Source organism: Melospiza melodia, chromosome 4 (assembly GCF_035770615.1).
Source record: "Melospiza melodia melodia isolate bMelMel2 chromosome 4, bMelMel2.pri, whole genome shotgun sequence".
Taxonomy (NCBI): domain Eukaryota; kingdom Metazoa; phylum Chordata; class Aves; order Passeriformes; family Passerellidae; genus Melospiza; species Melospiza melodia.
In genome coordinates this window covers 23,761,871-23,780,692 of record NC_086197.1, presented here as the reverse complement: position 1 = coordinate 23,780,692, position 18,822 = coordinate 23,761,871, and the positions used below count along the sequence as shown (strand labels likewise).

The following is an 18,822-nucleotide window of genomic DNA, read 5'->3' as shown; positions in this document are numbered from 1 at the left end:
ACCTTTACATGAGGTTACTCTTCAGACTTCTGTTCTCAATTTCTTAAAACACTTCTAAATTCACAAATGAAAACATCTCTTTCAGTCCTATTTTTGGAAGAACATTGCAAACTACAGTTTTGCAGTTGTTAGAGATCCAAGCCTGAATTGTGGAAGGATGATCCTGTTAAGAAGAAATTCCTAAAGTATTTGAAAGATATTAAGACAAAGCAATTAATTTTCACAAATTCACTTTGGTGGGTTCATTTGTTTATTTCTGTTTTGCACCAGGCTTTGGGCAGATTGTAACAGGGTTACACAAATGGACTCTGTTCTAGTAGCATAAATGAGCTCAGGCTCACTGTTCGGGCCAAAATTGTACCCAGATTTTCAGCTTTCACATGACAGACTGCTAACTGTGTGTGACCTGATCAATTCTGTTCACTGCACCTGCCCAGGTAAGAAAAGGGCACAAATGTTAAAAAATGACACAGCTCTATGGAAAGAGTAGGAAAAGACAAAGATGAGATTTCTCCAGCAGCTTCTAGGCAGGAGCTGGGAAGTGCTAGGCACTGCCATGGCCTTTCTTTGGGAAGTGCAGGAGAAAAATCTCTCTCTTTGAAATGTGCACCATACTGAACTGTGAAAGTACTTGCTGATTATTTCCCCCCTGTCACTTTGCATCTTATCATCTTATTCTAATCCTGTCATTATTAGGGCAGCATTCCTAACCAATCATCAGATGATTTGTTTAAGGAGGATCCAGTCCGAATAATCTCTAGTGCTACAAATTACATGAGTTAGAAAGTTCACTCAGGCAGCTTTCTCCAGCGCTAGGCTCAGATGCCAAATGTAATCAAAATGTTTAAAAAAATTACAATTCATGCATGCTGATAAATGTTGCTTAACTTGTGAACTCTCATTACTGAGAAGAGAAAAACATTCTCAATTCTCATTTCACACTGCACTTAATCCACAAGCTGAAGAACATACTTGTTGGGCTGAAGAAGTAGCTCTTGACAGCATAAGTTTCTATTCCTCACCCAAGTACACTCAAATCTCTGTTCAGGTAAAAAATTACATCTGTAAGCACAAGAATAGCACTGATAGCAATTGGGTTAATCATAGGATCACAGTCATGCATATGCCTCAATACCTCCTCAGTCAGGAGGAAAAGAGTAGGAGTTTTGTCATTATCAATATAGAGAGCTTGTACAGGGTGGAGCAGGACTCCTGTGGGCCCAGCAGAGTGGGGCACTGATGCCCCTTTATCACAGATCAGACCAGCCAAAGTGCAGATGGTATCCTGCTATTCCCAGGAAGAACAGATTGTCTTCAGTAATCAGGTGGTGCCAGACAAGATTTGCAGTTCACTTGTAACTCAGGACCACAGAATGGGTTGGGCTGGAAGGGACCTTGAAGCTCACCCCATTCCAAGCCCCTGCCATGGGCAGGGACACCTTCCACTAGCCCAGGTTGCTCCCAGCCCCATCCAGCCTGCCCTTGGACAGTTCCAGGGATGGGGCAGCCACAGCTGATCTGGGCAACCTGTGCAGAGCCTCACCAACCTCAATGCTTCCTTGAGGCCAAGGAAGAACTAGTGAAAAGAGGACAAAATCAAAACTACTTGTGTTTGTCCCTTGCAAAGGCAACAGCTCCTTCAGAGAGCTAAGGCCCATTCCACCACCCTTAGCTCAACTCATCCTCCACCTACAAATTTCCAGCTGCCTAATTTTGGCATAACAACCCACCACCGAGTGTTTAATTTTTTTTTTTGGGATGAGGGAGTTTTCTCTGTTACAAATGCACCTATTCTGGCTGAATGCATTTCTCATGCAGCACATCCGACGAGCTGGAGGACAAATTCTACACATGCCTCTACAGCTATGGTATAGGATGTCTGAGGGAGCCTCTGGGACCATATATGGTGTGTAAATGTTCATCCAGAGGCTGAGCTCATCCATGCGGGGTGCGGGGAGAGGTTCTCTGTAAGGCACGGTTTAGGATTTTTCTACCTCAAATGAAAAATTGCACTGCTGTTATTCAATATTCCTGCTGCTCTGAGCTTTTCTCTTGCGGATCTATTCAGTGTATGAGATCAACTACAAATTGTTTGAAGGTTTAATTAAGCTTTTTTATACTTATAGGTGGGTTATGCCGTAGGGCTCATCAGGTTGTGCACTGATTTTTTATGAAAATGTGGTTGAAAGTATCACAAAGAAAGTCAGGCAGTGAGGGCTCATTAGACTTTTCTTTTCCTTTAGTGCTAAAATAATTATGCAGCTTTTTTAAGGAAAAACACCCCAAAACAACAGCAAAGCAAACAGAACACTCAAACTGTGCCTGAAACAAAACCGTACAAGTACAGCAGTATTTTTAATGAAGTCCTTAAGCCAGAGCTCTGGATCTCCTTATTATTCCACACTTTCTTTATGCCACAGAAATTCAGCCAAGAATGATAAATTTAATCATAAAATTATCTTCTCTCACATTAGATACAGCTCAGGATGAGCAGAGAAACGCAAGGGTTTCACCCATATAAAATCTTTAAAAAAGGATTCTACCATCAATTTGCAAAACCTCTGTCTTATACCTGTGCTTTCTGCTGCCAGAAAATTTCCACAGAAATTGAAAATAAATCTGGGAACAGAGTAATGAATACTGAAAATATTTAAACCAAGAAATATTGAAATACAGAACATATGTAGTGAATTGGTAACAAAAATGTGCCATTATTTTTGCACTTAATTCACTTAATACCTTATTCAAAAATGTATTTATTCTTGTATTTAGCATTAAACATTTCAACAATCTCACCAGAGAAAAGAAGGCTTGTGGACTACATGTTAAGGATGCTTTTAAGGTGGTTTTTTTCTGGTTGAAAGTCTTTGTACTTTGCTTTCAGCATTCCTCAACTGAGAATACGAATGTTTTGTTATTTTAGTTGTGTAACTGTGTAGCAGATATACTCATGTATGTTAATATCCATTATACAGCAGAGTAATTCATACTGCTTTTGCTTTGTGGAATTGAATATTTCTGGAAATCAGGTCTCAGTGACAGACCTAGTGGCTTTGGTACAAATTAGAGGTACAAAAGAAAAATTAATATAAGCCCAAAGTTTGAAGTTTGGGGGTTTTTTGTACACGTTTGGCGATTCAGGGATTTTTATATTACTTACTGATTCAGTTCTCTGGTTTGCTTTTTTTCCCCCCAGAAATACCAAAATCAGAGAAAACATTTGAGGAAAGACTGATTTTGAAGGCATTCCTACTGAAGTTTGTGAATTCTTATGCATCAATTTTTTATGTTGCCTTTTTTAAAGGAAGGTAGGATAAATATCCTTTACATATATATATTTCTGTATATGCATTTTTATATAATGTGTCTATATTAGTGGATCTGTGTATAAAAATGGGCACAAAGGCCTGAGAGTGGTCATCTTTGCCAGCTCTGAAAAAATATCTTTGACAGGCTTATCTAAAGTTAATAATTCATTTTGGTTTCTTAAGAAAGTGTAGTTTTTATAATGAATGGTGGTGCTTACAGGCTTTAACTTTCCACAGTTTAACAAATTTTCCTTGAAGCATCATTTGGCAAAGAAAGGTCTTCCTATTTCATTTAAAATTATGGAGCTCTTTTTTCTATTACTTTCACATTATTTTACATTATTTTCACGTATCAAATTAAGAAATAACTACAGTCAACTGGCAAATGAAGTGATTGACCAAAAAGCTAATTCAGCTGTTCTGCTAAATAACTGTGACTTCCTATGGGCTCAGAATCCTTTTATTTTGGGACCCAGTCATCCACATGCTTTTGAATGGGAAGCTTAAAATAATTATTTGCTAAAACTTTGGCAAAAAATGTTTAAAACATCCTCTGGATTCTGTTTACTACCATTTTGCTCTTCCATTTGGGGGCTGTAAAATTTTTTAATCTCTGCTCTTCACTAATCCTATCCAGCACCTTTCATTTGAGGATGAATGATGCATTTTGCCAGCCGTTGCAAATATTGTAAGACACCAATGAAAAAAAGTCACCAAATTCTCTCTTTTTTAACTGTATTTTTGTGTTGTATGGTTCAAATAAAGTCAATATCATTGTTTCTCCTGGTGTAGCCAGAAGAGTACAGATGTACAAATAATTTCATTCAGGGCGTTATTCACATGTAAGAGAATGTGAATTAGGATATGTGTCCCCAGGTTTATTTTCCATCTCTAATCAAGTGAGGTATTTTTAATTATATTGTTTTATCACTGAAAAATATTTATTAAAATTATTTTATCCAGATGTAGTAGAAAATCATTTATAGAGGCCTATTTCTTTGAAATAATCAAAGCTGAATAGATGCTGAGCCCTTGAAAATTCATGTTTAAGAAGCAGCTTCTGAAATATTTTGATTAAATATTTTGACTAATGCAAATGAACGATCTTGATTTCAAAGTTAACTTATTTTTGTGGTTTTATATTAAATCATGGTGTCAATATTAGCTTCTTTTTCTGTTTTTATTCTAGTTTATATATTATTTTTGCTTTCAGGTTTGTTGGCCGTCCTGGTCGTTATGTGTATGTGTTTGAAGGTTACAGGATGGAAGAGGTAAGTACATATGAAATTCAAATTACAAATAAAATCCTTTACACAAAGAAATATGTGTACCGTGTTCAGTGGACTAGAGACAACAGGGGAAAAATAGAAAACACATGTTAAAACAAGCGAATAAATCTTTAACTTGAATAAGCAAAACCCAGGATGTCCATCTAAGGAAACTTTATATTCTTTCTTTCTGAAGTTTTGACTGTTTCATGGTCTTTCTTAGGTGAAGCTTCACCATTTCTGTGCTTTATTACTGGGCACTAAGGCACAAACATCCCATGGTTTGGTTGAGGCCTTCGGGAAGTGTGAATCTGGCTTCCCATTCTGCAGATCGCTAAAAGCTTGGCAAATTCAATAGCTTAAAAACCTGGAGCCATTTTATAAACTTTTCTTTTTTTAATCCCCTTATGAATGGGATTGCTGCTGTGGGTATTCCCTTGAAAGCTGAGAGATGTACTCAAGGTTTGACAGTAAAGCTGACATAAAAGTCTTTACAAGATTGAAGGTTTTCTTTCCCCCCAGGAGAGATCAGGTTGGAAGAGTATCGATGATCCTGCATTATGGTTATTACATTGATTATATTTTAAAGGAAATATAGGAGACTCAGGGCACCGTGGGTTGTTTCAGAGCTCTGCGTATTTTCCATAATGAAGTTTAATGAGAGGAGATGAAATACCTTGCCAAACCCAGATTTGAAGTAATCAATGAGCTCCGTGATCTCACAAAAAGTGGTGGTAGGGACAGTGGGCACATGGAGACACTGGCAGCTCTCCCAAGTGGATATTTTAAAATTAATTCTCTAAATCCCTTCACACTCTCTGGTTTTGTTTAATTGCAGTGTGCTCCAGGAGGGTGTCTGATGGAACTCTGCATTCAGCTGAGCATCATCATGCTTGGAAAGCAACTGATTCAAAACAATCTTTTTGAAATTGGAATCCCGTATGTATCCTGGCCTTTTCCATTATGTGTTATTCCTATGGCACAGTAAATCAAAGCCTTGATCCTTATTCAGATAAATGGGACTTTTGCCACTGCCTTCAGTGGGTTCTAATTGAATGTGATGATAAATGACATTTTCGGTTGTGGTGAAATGATCTGGTTGTATTTTATGTTGAATAATTTGCTATATCTTCACTAAATGGCTTAAAGAAAATGATGGAATATATGAAATAATTGATTTAAATTAATTTTAGAAACCAGAGAAAACAGGAAAGGTATGATAGATCTCCTGGGAGTTTTCAGAGAAGGTTTCAGGACAGCAGCATTGAATACAAATTAGCACAAAGTGGAGGGGACATATCCTGGGGGAAAGCAATAGCCCATAAAAAATGTTAAAATCTATTACTTGATCTATGACTATTTTATGGGTTTGGGGATGAAATCCACATGTTTCCAAGGTGCCTTTATGTCATTCTGGGATGATGCAAAAGCAAGCAGAGACACTGACAGCTCAGTGCCTTTCTGCCATGTACTGCTTTAGTGCTCAAATACAGCAGGAAAAATCACCGGTGCCAAGGGGATCTTCAAGCACTAAGAATCCGCTGAAAAAGTCCTGCTCCCGCCTCTTGGGAGGTTTGCTTCATGGTGGTAGTGGCCTGTGAAATGCTGGAGATGAAGAGTCTGGTTTAGACATCTCAGCTCCACTGAAATGAGGCAGAATCTTCCAACTCTGGTGTCAGCAGCTTTCAGGTCACATGCATAAGGCCATGATGATGGTAACTACAAATAAAGAGGAGTGATTCTTAAAATATATGAAATATATTTGAAATGAGCCCTTTTCCTCCCTTTTCTCAGCAAGAACTTTTTTTTCCTTGCAAGGAATTTAAATAGAGAGAGAAAAAAAATTCCCAAACAAATCAGATGTAGATTATGGATGGTTTCATTATTCTTGTGTCAAAGTTTAATAGGAAGGCCTGTTTTGTGTCTGCATCTCATTGAGTTTACATTTTATTTTGAGAAAAGGGTGGTAAATCATTCCCAAAATATCTGACATGTTGAAGGCTTAAAGCTTTCTCAGTGTAAACCTGCTGTAATTTGTTTCTTGTCTTCCAAAAACTTACTGCTACTGGACTTCTTAAATGGGAATTTTATGATGTTACAAATACTGTATTTATTATTTTTGACTCATGAAAGCATGGGTTGATCTAGTCCAAACAGAAAGTCATGTCCAATTATTTTTAATTTCCCTCCCTTTGGTGCAAGAATGTGATAATTTCATCTAATTTTTCTCCCTCAGAACCACTCCCCCAACCTTCGTTTAACAAACTGTGGTGGCCTCAATTTTTAAAACTGTTTAAAAACAATCATCCTTTCATCCTCTCCTTCCTAGATAAATACCTCATTTCAGTCACAGGGCTATCTTGTCATATTGGAATAAACATATCTGCTTTTCTTTGCTTGTCTGCATTCCCAAGAAAATTGTGTGTGTGTGTGTAGGGTTCGGCCCTTCTCCCCGGACCCATTTGCACCAGAAGAATAACTGAGCACATAATTAAATCAGAGTTAGCCTCCTGTTCCTGAATGGACCACTGTACTGGTTTGAGCTGGTTCCTCAGGGGTACCAGCAGCTGTGTTTTTCATTCCCCCTTGTCTTGTGCCTCTTTGGAGGGACTGAGAGTCGGGGTGAATAACACAGATTCTTCCATTGGCTCCCTGTATTTTCACTGTGGGCAGAGTCTAGGTGCTGCCACCAACCTTCTCCATGTGGAGAGACAGAAGGGAATACAATAATGGAAGCACCTATCTGCTGAGTTATGTGATGACTCTCATCAAAAAACATTTTCTTCCTCACTGAAGTCTTAGGATTTCAAGGGTTTTTTTTTCAGGAAATCTTTTAATTGGATTCATCAAAAAACCCAAGGCGTTTTAGGTGATTTGCAGAAATCACAAATCCAATTTTTGTCTCTTTCTCCTCAAAAACTACTGCTAAGTAGATGATGCAAGCAGCAGTCATACTTTATGTTCCTAGAACCCCAAACTGGAAAGAATTGGAAAGCATCTTTTCCATGTCTTCATTCTGCTTTATCCATGGTCAGTACTGGGTGAGGAGGGAAAATTCAGATGGCAGCCCTGCATTTTTTGGGTACACATCCTTGCTTTTCCTTCAACGTTTCTGCAGCTGCAGCTATATTAGATATAATTGCTGATCTCCTGAACCTTGCATGATTTCTTTTTTTTTAATTTCTGCATCCAGTTATAGCAAACCAGCTAGGTAAATGCAACAAGATTTGAATTATAGAAAACTAAACCCTCTTGAACTGAAATGTGTGTTCTGTGGGGCTGGAATTCACAAGTTTAACAGATGTAAATATGCCAAAGTTCACTCAGATGTGTCACATACCATCATTCTTTTACTGTTGCCATAGGAATTGACCCTAAAAGGCTGCAGGGCTTGAAAGCCTTAACCGAGAGTTCTTTTAAGACCCTTTTTATTCAGTTCTGGGTTTTTTTCTGAACTTACTGAAAAAAACCCATCCATGTGGTTATTTTATTACTCTCTGGTTTTGACCTTGGTGTTAAACCTTCAGGGTGAAATCCTGGCCCTATTGCAGTGAACAGCAAAACTATTGAATTTAGTGAGGCCATGGTTGTGGCCCTTCTATTCAGCATCAATTTCCATCACTTCCTTCAAAATATACTTAAATATGCTGGATGACAATACCAAGAGTTAATAAAATCCATTTAAATACAACCCTTCATAGCTACTGTCTCTTATGTTGTTTTTCACCTTTACTAAATTATTCTTAATTAAAGGTTTGGGTGGGGATTTTTTTCCTTTTTTTTTTCTTTTCCTGTTTTTTTATTGTAGTTTTCCTCTGACTGAGAAACCAATAAACCCCAAACACCACTGAAACTTGTAGAATCCACGATATCTGAGTGTGCGAAGGAAGCATGGCTGTACCAAAAATTTGTGTGAGAACAAGAAATTTAGATACTTTTGCTCTTCCCCTGCTTCCTTCTTGTGCTTGTGAATGTGAGAAGGTGTTTCTTTATGTGAACTGACTGTAGGAATATGACTGAAGGAAAGCCTGGATCTTCAGTGTTCCTTCCCAAAAGCAGGAAAGAAAATTACAGGCAAGGACACAAGAGTCTGGGTCACTGCTCTTCCTTTTGTCCCCATACAAGTGCTCCAGCTACTCAACCTAGAAATCTTTTCTGTTTAACTTTCTCTCTGCACCTTTTTATATACAGATCAAAAAGCATCAGCTGGAAGGGGAGCCTTAAAACCCCACCTATTATAAATAATCCTTTGTTCCTGGCAGCTGGATTCTAGGGACTTTCTGTCTTTTCATGTAAAACCTCCACATTCATCTCTGTTCTAGCAAGTATTCATAGAATCATGGAATCATAGAAAGGTTTGGTCTGGAATGGGACCTTAAAGACCTCCCAGTTCCAATCCCCTGCCATGGGCAGGGACACCTCCCACTATCCCAGGGTGCTCAGAGCCCCATCTAACCTGGCCTTTGACAGTTCCAGGGATGGGGCAGCCACAGCTTCTCTGGGCAAACCCGTGCCAGGGCCTCTCCACCCTCACAGAAAGGAATTTCTTCCCAATATCCCATTGGGAAGAAACCTGCTCTCTGTCAGTGTCCATTTCCTGCACTCCATCACTTTCAATAGTCTATTTCCATCTTTCCCACAGGTTTCCTTCAGGCATTGGAAGACTCAGTTAAGTCCCTTTGGAGCCTTCTTTATTCCAGGCTGAACAATCCCAATTGTACAGCCACTGAAGACACAAACACTTGTGCCAACAAAGTAATTTTCCTGCATCTGTTCTCTTTCAGCCTGCCCTCCAGATGCCTCACCTCTTCAGCCTCTATCTATTCCACTCTCACTCACTCCACAAATTTTTTGTTTTTTCCCAGTCATAATCATTCTTTTCCCTAGATACCCCAAATCCAGCTGCTCCTTCTTACTGTATCAATAGAGAAACTGTTGAATCATCTCTCTGATTTTTGAAAAGGAGCCTTCATCTAATCACCATGTGCTTACAGCCCAGCCAGGATCACTCGGAGCTTGATTTCTCTCTTTTCATCATATTTTTTTCTCAAAATCCTGAGTGTTATTGACAGGTAGTGATTTTATGCTCACTTCAGATGCTTGTTAATGTGCATTATGCAGTGCTTATTGGTTATACTGGGAATTACAATCAGCATAATTCAACCATGTTCCCACCTCTTACCTAATACAATAATTTGGTGCCAATCCCCTCTGAGAAGCTGCAGTGTCATTTTTAACTGCTCTAGACACAGCCTGATAAAAAACTGGTAATTTTCTTTCTTTCTCATCCTGCATTGATTCTTCTCACATGCTGTTCAGTTTCCTTAAGGGTGCACCTTGCTTTTTGACATTCCCTGACAAAACAACCAGAAATAATGGCTATTCTACAGCTCTACAGTTTTCCCTCTTTGCTCAGATCTGTGTGGAATCATGAAACATTGCTGCATGAGCCTCTTCAGCACAAAGCTTCTGGGACACTCATCCTGAATGGGCCAACTTACCACTTCCTCACTGTGGGGAGCTGCCTTGTAGGAAAAAAATCAGAAGCTAAAAGAACTCTTTTTCTGTCAATTTCCTTTAAAAACGTTGATCTGGGTAATTAAGAAACGGCTTCAAACAAAGGCATTTAAAAAGCATGCGCAGTTTTAGCATCACAATCATAAATACAGATAAAGGGTTCTGCAAAACTCATTTTCATTGCCCTATTGCTGCCCATTGCTGTGTAGCTGGAGAATAACATCCTGCAAATCCCTCTTCTCTGTTCCTTTAACTTTCTGACACACTTCTGCTTGGTTTCAAACTTCACATGCTTGGATATGATACAAAGGTACTTTTTGTTTTTTGTGGAAAATTTGAAATAATTGGTTTGGCTTGCTTTCAGTCAGTTGATCTTAAAAGAAAAAAAACAACACAAAAAAACATAAAAAGAAGCATGCAGACACTCTTCAAAGCTGAACTTCAAGTGGTTAAAGTTGCTGTTCATCATGCCTGGCTTAGAGATAACCAGATGAAATATTAAAAATTATTCTGAGCAACTGAGCCCTGGATTTGGTGTATTCCCAAATGAACATTAAAACCAACAATAATTGTTTTATTTACTAGATTCTTGTGGGAGGTGTCTGTATGTATTAATCTCCAGAACTCAATTCTATGGTGCTGTAGCTAAAGGATTAGATCACACGTGCACAGATTTCACATCTAAACACACTCAAATTTTATCTCAGCTGCTGCTGTGCTGTGACAACAAGATCATCTTCACTCTCATCTGCCCACAGAAGTGTGAGAGACATTTACAGCTTGTATCATTTCATTGGAAGAGAAATTAGCATTGTCTGGAATCTATTGTTCACCATCCTCTGAGTCCCTCACATTAGGAAATTAATTGAGATATGTTGGAAAAACATCCTGGGAATTCTTTGATTATTTTAAATCCTGCCCCAGCCTCCTACCCTTTAAATGATACATCACCTCTGTCACCGACAAGTTCCCTAGGCTGCCATAAAGGCAGAGGGGAAGAAAGGGAATCTAGTGTCTTGAAATGGCTGAGTTTGCATGATGTAGGAGGTAAAAGTCTTTGAAAGGATTAATCTAATTCTGTCTCGTGAAGCATTTTAAATTTAACCCCACCCTTTCATTAAAACTGTGCAATCTGAGTGTCCTGGTTACCAGTAATGCCAAAGCACTGATGATGTTACCATCACACTTGGGTAGCTACATCTTCCTTCTACCACAAACAAAATCAGGACTTGTCCTGTTGATTTCTGAAACTTTATGATCCAGGATCTGAGAGGGCTTGATGCAATCTAGACCTGTTTAAAGAGTGTCTTCCAAATTCCTCCATACTGGTGATGAAATGGAATGGGTCTTGTAAACACTGGTAGGTGCAGAAATTCCTCAGTCACTGTGGGAACACAGTGATCCCATGGCTCAGTGCAAATTTAGGAATGAAGCAATAAACCCACACAGCAAAGTCTTTATTGTGTTTGCCAACTTTTGTTCCTCAACCTTGTCCTGCTACTGAAGCCAGAGTCCAGGAAAGTGGTTCTGCTTCTCTGGAGGTCCAAAGGAAAACCCCTTCTCCCAAATATTGCTGTATCCAGGCCACACACCTACAGTTGAAAGAGTTTATCACAAGATGTGGGGGAAGATTTTGTGGGGGAGCCTTACTTACACTACTGGCAAAACCTCTTTGGAATTAGTCTGGACTTTCACTCATGGCACATATGTGAAGAACTGTAAAATAGTGCCGTATATTTGTGTGGAAGATAAATATCATCTCCAAAAGAAAGATATGCAATAAGTATAAATCTGGCTATTTTATGCTAATTTGACTGTATTTTGCTGCCTTGATTATGAAGAAATACCTCACTCTACTACTGTGGTTTTCCATGGAAATTTCTCAGTGTATAAAATAGCTTGAAGTTGCTGATGCATGTGTATTTAAAATATCACAAAGGATGGGGGAACACTGGGAAAACTTTACTCTTCATTTAGAAATCATTCATTTTACTCTAATTTATTTGTCAATGTCATTAAATTTGTCCCATTTCAGTGGGACAGTGTTTGCTATTGCTTTTTCTACTGTCAGTACATTCTTGCACCCTCTTTTTTGGAAACATCCCATAATCACAGAATGGCCTTGGTTGGAAAGGACCTTGAAGCTCATCCATTTCCAGCTCCCTGCCATGGGCAGGGATACCTTCCCCTATCCCAGCTTGCTCAGAGCCCCATCCAACCTGGCATTGAACACTTCCAGGGATGGGGCAGCTGCAGCTTTTCTGCACAACCCATGAGCATCTGAAAATTTTTTGACAATAAAATTCTATTATACTGGAAGTTTCCAGTTCTTATATTGAGATGAAAGTGTGCCTGTAGTAAAAATGTGGAATGAAACCACTACATTTTGCATTTTGTTAAAAGAGAGGTACTCACTATGTTGTTCTTGAGAGTACTAATTACTAATGTTATCTAGGTTCCAGGATCTTCAGGAAGACCCCCTTGGAATATGCATCTAGAGAGAAAAATATTTATAAAGTACTGGATTCAACTCCACTAGCTTGTACCTGTCAATAAACAACATCTGAACTTTCCCAGGCTGGTGTGAAGTCCCCCTGCGATGCACCAAAGTAACACAGGATTAATTTTGTGTTGCTGTGCCAAGACTTGGGCCAAATCTTTTAGGGGAAGAAAAAAACCAGACTTAGTTCAATCTGAACTTTTGTTCCTCAGGAAGCTCAAGAAGCTCTTTAGGAAGCTGAAGGATGAAAGAACTGAGGTAAAGGAAATGGACACTAACCAATCCAAGGACCCTCAGCAATGGGATCTCGACTACATCTTGGAACCTTTCACTGGGCTGACTCCAGAATACATGGAAATGAGTAAGTTTTCAGAATTTTCTTTCCCTTTCTGCAATAACCATGGCTTTACATAGGACTGAATGCCAGAAGTGGTCATGAGAGAGGGAGAAAAGTACCCCAGCACTTGTAGTTTGCAGAAATTCCATGTGAGCCAGCAGGGCTATGAGACTACAATAGTGCCAACAGAGAAATAATGATGAATCCGAGTATCTGTTAATACTTCTGCTGCCAGATTCCAGTGTTCCCAGCTGAGGAAAGTGCACAGAAACCATTTAGTCACAGAATCAGCAGCTATGGTTAGGAAGGATCTCTGGAGATCAGCTGGTCCAACCTCCTGCTCAAAGCAGGGTCAGCTAGAGGATGTTGCTCAGAGACTTGTCCACTTGGGTTTTGAGTATTTCCAGGGCTGAAGACTCAACAACTTTTCCTGTATTTGATCACCCTTACTGAGGATTTTTTAATGTTTAAGTTGCCCTCCCTACATTTCCCTTGGTGCCCTGTGCCTCTTGTCCTTTCACTGGGTGCCCATGAGAAGGTTTTAGCTCTGTGCTCTCCAACTGGCCACATGGGTAATATCCCCTGAGCCTTTTTTCCTGTGGTACAGCAATTCCAGTGTTCTCAGCTTCTCCTTGCTCATCTTAAGGTTTATCTTAATGGCTCTCCAGTGGATTCACTGCAGTGTGTCCATGTTTTTCTTCTACTGGGGAGCACAGGCCTGTACCTGCCCCATGAGTTGACCCTGCAGAGGCAGGGAAGGAGAAAGCAGGAATGCTGTGGGTAGGTGAGTAGAAAGGAAAGAAATAATCTAGGCAAACCCAAGCTTTAGGCCACACAAGAATTCAGGGAGAAGCGCAATGGACGTGGTGTCGTAAACCAGACATCTGGTTAAATGTTGAATGTGGCAACTCCTGTTTTAACACAAGTCACTATTCTCAAAATATCTAAAGAGGAACAAATTTGATGGCAAAAAAATTAAATACCATATATGGTTTATCTCTCTATACAGAAACAATATTTGTTTGTATATATAATTTATAATTGAATTAAAAATGAATACATTAAAATTTACGGAATGGTGAATTTATGTAATTCTATAATGCCTAAGTGTATACGAGGTATTTTGCATGATGACAGATTTGAGGATGTCTTATTAATATATTTAGGATCCCAGCCTTGTCCTCTGTAGTGCCATCAAGAATCCCTCACCTCCCTTTATCTTCCTCTCAATTGTTCCAACTCACCTTAGGATCTTGTCTGTGTTGTCACTTCTGTTATCTTATCCTCTTCTGCACTTAATGATACTTTGTTGAAAAATTATCCTTTAGGACAATTTTTTTTCCATGAGTTACTTCAGCCCGAGATGATTTTTCTTCCTGTAAACTTTTTGAAGTTGAACAATGGTAAAAAACAAAATAGACATTTTTTCCTGTAAATTTTCTTTTTTGTATTTTTAGGCTCAGGAAGAACCCAGAAATACCTGTTTTTAACAACCCAAACTTCTTGGTTAGCTAGGTCTAAGGACAAGGAGGACTAAAGTCTAAGGATCTTAGTTACCAGTAACAAATATATACTGGTGTGATGTTTGTCAGCATTGCTTTTGGGTTTGCTGTCAGTGGCCTTGATTCTGCTATGTGAAGACTGATGCTCCAATGCTGTGATCCCCGCCGCAGCCTGCCAGAGCTTGGGCAATGCTCTCAGGAATATGGTGGAATCCCTCTCAGGAATATATGGGGCTGTCCTGTGCAGGGCCAGATGTTAGACTTTGATGGCTTCCTTCCAACTTGGGACATTCTATGATTCCATTCCATGGCACTGACTTGTACTATCAAGGTATAAGCTACTGATATAAATCACTAGACACTAAGCCTGTCATTTAGATCAGTCCCTTGTTCCAGGTTCATAAATTGCAGTGAGTTCCTCAGCCTGCAGCCACTCAGGGGTGATTTAGGGAAAATGAAGAGATTAATTATTGGTCTAAATATTTGTTTACAACAGGAGGATGAGCTTCCCAAGTGGAGAAGCCCCAAAGTATGCCAAGCTGTGCCCGGGCTGTGGGATTTGCAGACAAATGTGCAGCAAATGAAAGCCAAGCTGCACCTCCCCAGCCCCAGTTGCTGCCCTGGGTCCATGTCCCTGCTCTCCGCTGTCAGATCCACTGCTCAGACCACCCATGCTGGCAGGAAGCACTTGGTGCAGCTCAGCACTGAACCTGTCAGCTGGGATTATTGTCAAAGGCATCATGCTGCAAGAGGCCACTCAGCAGATTATTTATCTATTTCTCTAACTTCGAGCTGGGGACAGTGGGAAGGGAAGCAATGCAGAAGGCCAGAGGAAAATTTTTTTTTTCTCCTGAATTGCTTAAAAAGGCAGTATTACTCCAATGCAAGAAGAGGTATGATATTAAGAAAAGAGAGAAATCTGTCTGCTATTTCAGAACTTCTTTCTTAGTTTTCACACTGATTTATTCCAGCAACCTCCCTCAGGCATCAGTGGCAATCTGGAATGAAGCAGTTGAAGGAGGAATTGCAGATGGGGCTTGCTGCTTTTGGGGTTTCCCCATGCAGATGGTGATGGGGTTTCATACAGAAGCAGGCAGATTATGTATCCAAGTGTGAGTAGTAACTACATTCAGGTTTGTCCTGCTCCCACTTTTAAGGATTGGTGACATCCATAGCTAAGACTCTTGCCTCCAAGTCTATCATTCACTAGGCTGTACCCTAATCACAGGCAGTCCTTGCCTTTTTTATCCATATATCCAATCTCTTTTACTGATTTCTGTCAAAACCTGGAGTCTGGCCCACTGCCCACATGGCAAATCACACGTTCTCTTTGCACTTCGTTGTGAAACAAATTAATCCCACTTCTCGGAGAGACACTGCTTGGAGCAGTCTCAGGATGTGTTTTGCAACATGATGTGCCACTGGTAAAGGAGTTTTTGATGATAGCTACCCCACTTAAATTTTGGGATGTCCATTTCCAATCTGCTTTCATTTTTGTTCTTATTTCTTATTCTAACAATCCTGAAGCCTTAGAGAGACTTCCACCTTCTCATTCTCCTACCCCTGCCCTCATTTAAATCATGGTAGGTTCATAGAAATAGCAAGATTTACTGGTTATTTTTTAACCTCTTCTGTTTTCCCATTTAGGAAAGGTTACTCTGTCTTTGTTTACTGAAACTGGTTTCTCCAAAATATCAATCACTCAAATCCATGCCAACAAATTAGATTAGCTGTAAGAAGGAATTTGTTTTACAATGAGGATGGTGAAACACTGGCATAGGTTGCCCAGAGAGGTGGCGCATGGCCCATCCCTGGAAACATTCCAGGTTGGATGAAGCTCTGAGCAACGGGATCTAGTTGAAAGTCCCTGCTCATTGCACGGGTATGGACTAGATGACATTTAAATGTCCCTTCCAGCCCAAGTGATTCTATGGATAAGATTATTTTTTTAGGGTCAAAGTCTTTGAATCTGATTTCACCAGCAGACTCTGCTGAGCTTTTTTCTTGTGCAGGTTGGCTGCAATAGCACATCTGCACAAATATTTGACTTGCACCAATGACATTGCTATGATTGTTTGTTTTGATATTATTAACTGATGTATTCCTGCATTTCTTAGTGCAGACACTTAAAACGCTTGAGTGATCAGAAAATTTTGCTCAAGTAATCCTGAAACATAAATTATCGCTTTCAATATGTGTCAAATTTGTCCTTAGCATTTCCTGCTTTCAAAACTGTGCAAAGACTTTTGACCCAAGACAACATGTGCGTTCCCAAAGTCAGTAGAATGTACAGCAATTTCTTCTTCCACATGGCAGCAAGTTTGTAATGTGTGCTACTGGCCTGCAATGATAGAAGTTGGCAAGAAATCGATATTTAGAGTAGCAATAAATATTGCTAATGAAAGAAATTTTATTAAATTGGCTCCAAGAGCAAAATAATGCACATGAATGTCTGAAATTTATACCACTTATGTTTCCTTGAGAATAAACTGAAATCAGCAGTGATTTTCATATTCCTGTTTCATTTGGTCTTCCCTTCTCTAGCATAATCCCTCTAGTAGTCCAAGATTCATGTAACAATTGATTAAAAACATTTTTCCTCAAGGAGAAGTAATAATAAAAGGTTTCATCATCCAACTTCTGTTTAAAAACAACGGCACAAGGAGAAAATGATTGGATTCAATGTCTGTAGCTACTGACTACTATAAGGATTAATCTGAGAGGTTTGGAAGAATTTCCCCTAAAGCAGGAAAAGCCATCAAAAAGGCAATGTGTGAGGCAGAAAAAGAAAAATAATTGCTGAAGAGAAACCTGCATTTTTGTATAATCTCTATAATGATGGTTTTGAAATTACCATTGGTGGTTCTGTGTAGGCTTGTTGCATACATTTATTACAGAAGAGTTATAAACTACCCCTTTTCCTTAGTTTTCAGCAAGGCCTGGCTGTATATTGAAAATTTTCTTTCTAGGATTTGGAAAGCTGCCTAGCACAGAAGTGATTTTTCCACTGTTTATTTCCAGTAACATGTGATGCTATGACAGATATTTTTGATGAAGAAGAGAGGAAAAAAAAGCAACAAAATTGTAAATAAATACCCTGTCTTAGGTGAGGCTTTGAGGTAAAAGATACTTGGGTTACTCACACTACTGAGCATGCAAATCTTGTAGAAGTAATGATTCACACTATAAAAGGTTTTGTGCTGGGGAATGATTCTGTATCCCTTACACAAGAGCAGTGGCCACCACCTTCCAGATCCATAATTTAAAAGCTTTGATTTGTGCTCTTAGTCATAACTTAGAGCCCAGACTTAGAGGAACAGGGTGTGTTGCTGTTGGGCTGGGGTTCTGCTCAGACCCTGCACAGCTTCTGTGAAGAATGGACTTCTGAGAAGTGACCTGAGACAATTCTTTGGATGCTGTTTGTCCTTCAGAATTTTTGTCTTGGGCCCAGGGCTGGATGAGGTGCTGCACATGTGGCATCAGGTGTTGTGAAACGCAAGGGCTGGCTCTGAGCCCTTGGCCTCTTTCCTGCTCAACTCAGTAAAGGCACCACCAGCATGTGCTTTGGGCTTTTTCCCTCATCTGAAGGATGAAGGCTCTGTCTCAGTGACTGTTGTATTGCACTAAAGAGTTTATTTAGTAGTTGTTTTGCACTGGGTGATTTGAAATTTGCACCGAGTATGTTATGTCATGTGGATTGTTATTTCCCTTCTCCCATCACATGGTCTCTCACTCATTCACCCCTCTGCCCTATATCCCCTGGTGGTTACCCCTCTCCTCGCCCCTCCTCAATGGTATCCCACTGGCTACAGTCCTCTTCCCCCGCCCCCATTCCCTTGGGTATAAAAGGCCTCTGCAAGAAGGGAACCCCCTCTTTTCTGCCTGGAGGGTTGCCAGGGTCTGAGGCGTCCCTTCCCCAGCTAATAAACAGGACACCTGTTCCGACGTGAGAAGAGCGTTTCTGTTCTTTTGCTTTCGTCCATGTAAGACTGTGTGGGCCAGGGTCCATAGCTAGCCAGAGTGGACTCAAACAACAGCCTGAAAAACACGGATCTTACAAGTGACAGCACATCCAGGGTCCTGCTTGGATGCCCCAGGAGAAGATGTTTCCCATGTCTCTGACTTTCCACTATACCCAGCCTTCAATTGTTTTATTTTCCAGCTTGTACTATGAACCTGGGCAATGTTCATCTCTCATGTCTCCAGGCTGCCCTACCAGGGGGTAGGAAAATGATGAAACCAGATGGATGGCCAGAAGTCCAGCTCCTGGCACAAGTCTCTTTAGCCTTTTTCCCTGTACGTGGACATATAAAGACCTTTGTATGGAGAACTTGTGTCAGAAATGTGAACATAAAAAGGGTGTTTAAGGGTTACTATCGAGATTTTCAGG

At 39.9% G+C, this 18,822-nt stretch overlaps 1 protein-coding gene across 1 annotated transcript in view; it reads left to right on the top strand.

The window, feature by feature from the left end:
• ANO2 (anoctamin 2) overlaps positions 1–18,822 on the top strand; it is a 145,303-nt gene that overhangs the window by 114,108 nt on the left and 12,373 nt on the right. The window contains exons 17-20 of the mRNA XM_063155853.1: positions 3,197–3,308; positions 4,522–4,579; positions 5,415–5,515; positions 12,806–12,954. Coding sequence (XP_063011923.1) covers positions 3,197–3,308; positions 4,522–4,579; positions 5,415–5,515; positions 12,806–12,954 — 420 coding nt within the window. The remainder of the gene's footprint in view (positions 1–3,196; positions 3,309–4,521; positions 4,580–5,414; positions 5,516–12,805; positions 12,955–18,822) is intronic.